This window comes from Myotis davidii, unplaced genomic scaffold, assembly GCF_000327345.1.
Source record: "Myotis davidii unplaced genomic scaffold, ASM32734v1 scaffold580, whole genome shotgun sequence".
Taxonomy (NCBI): domain Eukaryota; kingdom Metazoa; phylum Chordata; class Mammalia; order Chiroptera; family Vespertilionidae; genus Myotis; species Myotis davidii.
This window is the reverse complement of record NW_006293313.1, coordinates 95,334-97,797: the sequence shown is the minus strand read 5'-3', so window position 1 is coordinate 97,797 and position 2,464 is coordinate 95,334. Positions and strand designations below refer to the sequence as shown.

The window sequence follows — 2,464 nt, the reverse complement described above, 5'->3', positions numbered from 1 at the left end:
ATCGGGTTAAAGCCTGAAAGTTTAGGTAAGTTACCAGGAGGATGGTTTTTCCAAAGTACTTGTTCTTGGTATTTGTTACCTTTTGATGTTGTATCTACCGCTTACTCACAGGAATTCACAAGAGGACAGGCTTTCTCTACAGAAGAGCCTATGACCTGGGAGACAACTAGAACTAAAGACTAAGTCCTCCACCCTAAGCCTGTGCAGGTGCCAGAATTCAGTCTACTGGAAACCAGTGACCCCGTATAAAATGATGTAAGTTACAACTTATTTAGCATTCTGCTAGAGTGTGTTCAAAATCATTATTTCATTTAATCTCAATTTTTTGAACTGAGCATTATTCCCATTTTAAAAAACAGAGGTGTGACTTGGCTGGGATCACATACCGCAGATCATGTATACTCCAAGTCCAGTCTTCTCTGACTCAGGCTGTGTGTGTGTGTAGTGAGCCCTGGACTAGTCAGAATTAAACTATTTTTAAGATCATTCACTTCTGAGAGAACCAGAAACTGAAGGCGGAGGGCGCAGGCAAAAAAAGATGACAGCAACCCCAGAGGTGATGGGTGGAATGCTGAGGAAAGTCACCCCAAGTGACTGCCCTGTTTTAATGCTGAAATCCCTTTGAGAGAAAAGTGAAGGAGGAACAACGTAATTTATTCTAAGAAATACATTACCACTTGAAAAACGTAGAAAGCAAATGACTCATAAGCTCCTGTGTAATATAAAAGAATCTACCTATCATAAAAAAGAAAAGAAAAATATATATAGTCCATGGACAAAGTTTTCTTTATTTCAAAACAGTAACTTCCTTCTATTGGAGCACTGGCCAAAATTCAATACTGATACAAATGTAAATTTCTTAGGTCAAAAATATGTGTGCCAGGTGAACTTCATGAATTTCGTTTAAGGGCAGAATTTTTAAAGCATATGAAACAATTAGAAACAATGTACATAAACAGCAGTTCAAATTTAAGCTGAATAACGAAACCATGTAAATTATCTCAACTAATATTTGCTAACATCTAAAACATTGCACATATTTTCAATAACTTAAAAGTTAGGGTCTTATCTGCTCTTTTCATCTCCCACCCTGTAGAGGAAATACAATTTTAAATACTATTTACTCATGGTAGGAGATTCTGGCATTAACTATAGCTGAGTTTAACAGAAATAATCATGAAGATTTATCAAGTATTTAAAAATGATCACTTGTAGCAATTCATTAGAAGCACTAGGTAAGAAAGACAGTTCTCCACTTTCTAACAGCTAAGGTTTATGACACATAATGTAATTCAACAGAACAGCATTCTGACTGATGATGAACACCTTATAAGACATGTTTTTGCCTATTCAGTGTTCCATTTTAAAGCTACTTATTTTACCAATGTTAAAAGTTTTAAATTCCATTATGCCAACAATTTCCAGAAGTATTAACTTAGTAACAAGTCATTTTTATGATGCCATTTATTAAACTGAAAGAAAAAGATGGAATATTCTGGGTTTTATTTGAAAAGAGATTTAATTTAATTCAATGCTTTGATTACTCCCTGTTTGCAAACTACCTTTTCTTCCTCAGAATGGATGGCAGTGAGCATTATCTAGAGTTCCTACTCAAACCCCATCTCCAAGAAAATGTGAGAGGAAATCTAAGATTAAAGATCTGTTTGAGGTAAGAAGATTCCAATCTCGTTCTAACAATATCTCATTCCAACAAACTGTCATGCCAGCTCTTCCGTCAATGACTAGTAAAATGGTCAATGAAAACAAATAGCAGCACCCTCATTATATAATTTTACATAGACTGCCTATATCCAAGTATATGCATATGGAACACTTGTACAGATAAATTAGTGTTGAGTTTAAAACATCCATCTACAAATGTCCTTTCTTCATTCTGAAATCCATATGTTTTCAAAACTGGAAGCCTAAACATCCTGACTATACACTAAAAACATATTACATCAGAATATAAGTATGTTCTGGAAAACTTCAGAACTGGCCTGATAGAGTGCCTTTGCTAGTGCTTAATCCTCTAGGTAGAGTTAAAAGGAGACTACTGAATGTTAAATTCAGGTATTTACTAAACAGTGTTGATTTCTATTAGCCAAATGGGCCTAACAAACCAACAGCTGAACCAGGTTTCTCAGGAATTTGAAACATTTTCAATTAAAGCCTTCATTTTTCCTGTAGACTTCAACATGTGTGGCCCAAACTGGAAAACAAGCAAAGTATAAATAAATATATTGGTTCATATAACAATAACGATATACCCCTTCCCAAACATAAATCAAAGGGCTGGTATGTTCTAAATGAGAAAAAAAAAAAAAAAAAGCAAAGCAGTCAGATTTAAAAATTTTTAAGAATTGACAGGTCGTTAAAAACATAACAGAATGAAAGGCAGAGAGCTGACCAAGATGCTTCCTAGAAAAGTACAATCATCTTAGCAAGCTCTAATAACTCTACT

At 34.6% G+C, this 2,464-nt stretch overlaps 1 protein-coding gene across 2 annotated transcripts in view; it reads right to left on the bottom strand.

Moving 5' to 3' along the window:
- Positions 1-557: 557 nt before the first annotated feature.
- MTFR1 (mitochondrial fission regulator 1) overlaps positions 558-2,464 on the bottom strand; it is a 61,554-nt gene continuing 59,647 nt past the window's right edge. For both annotated transcript variants that reach the window (XM_006766987.2, XM_015566049.1), the window contains exon 8: positions 558-2,212. In XM_006766987.2, coding sequence (XP_006767050.1) covers positions 2,144-2,212 — 69 coding nt within the window. In that variant the 3' untranslated portion in view covers positions 558-2,143. The remainder of the gene's footprint in view (positions 2,213-2,464) is intronic.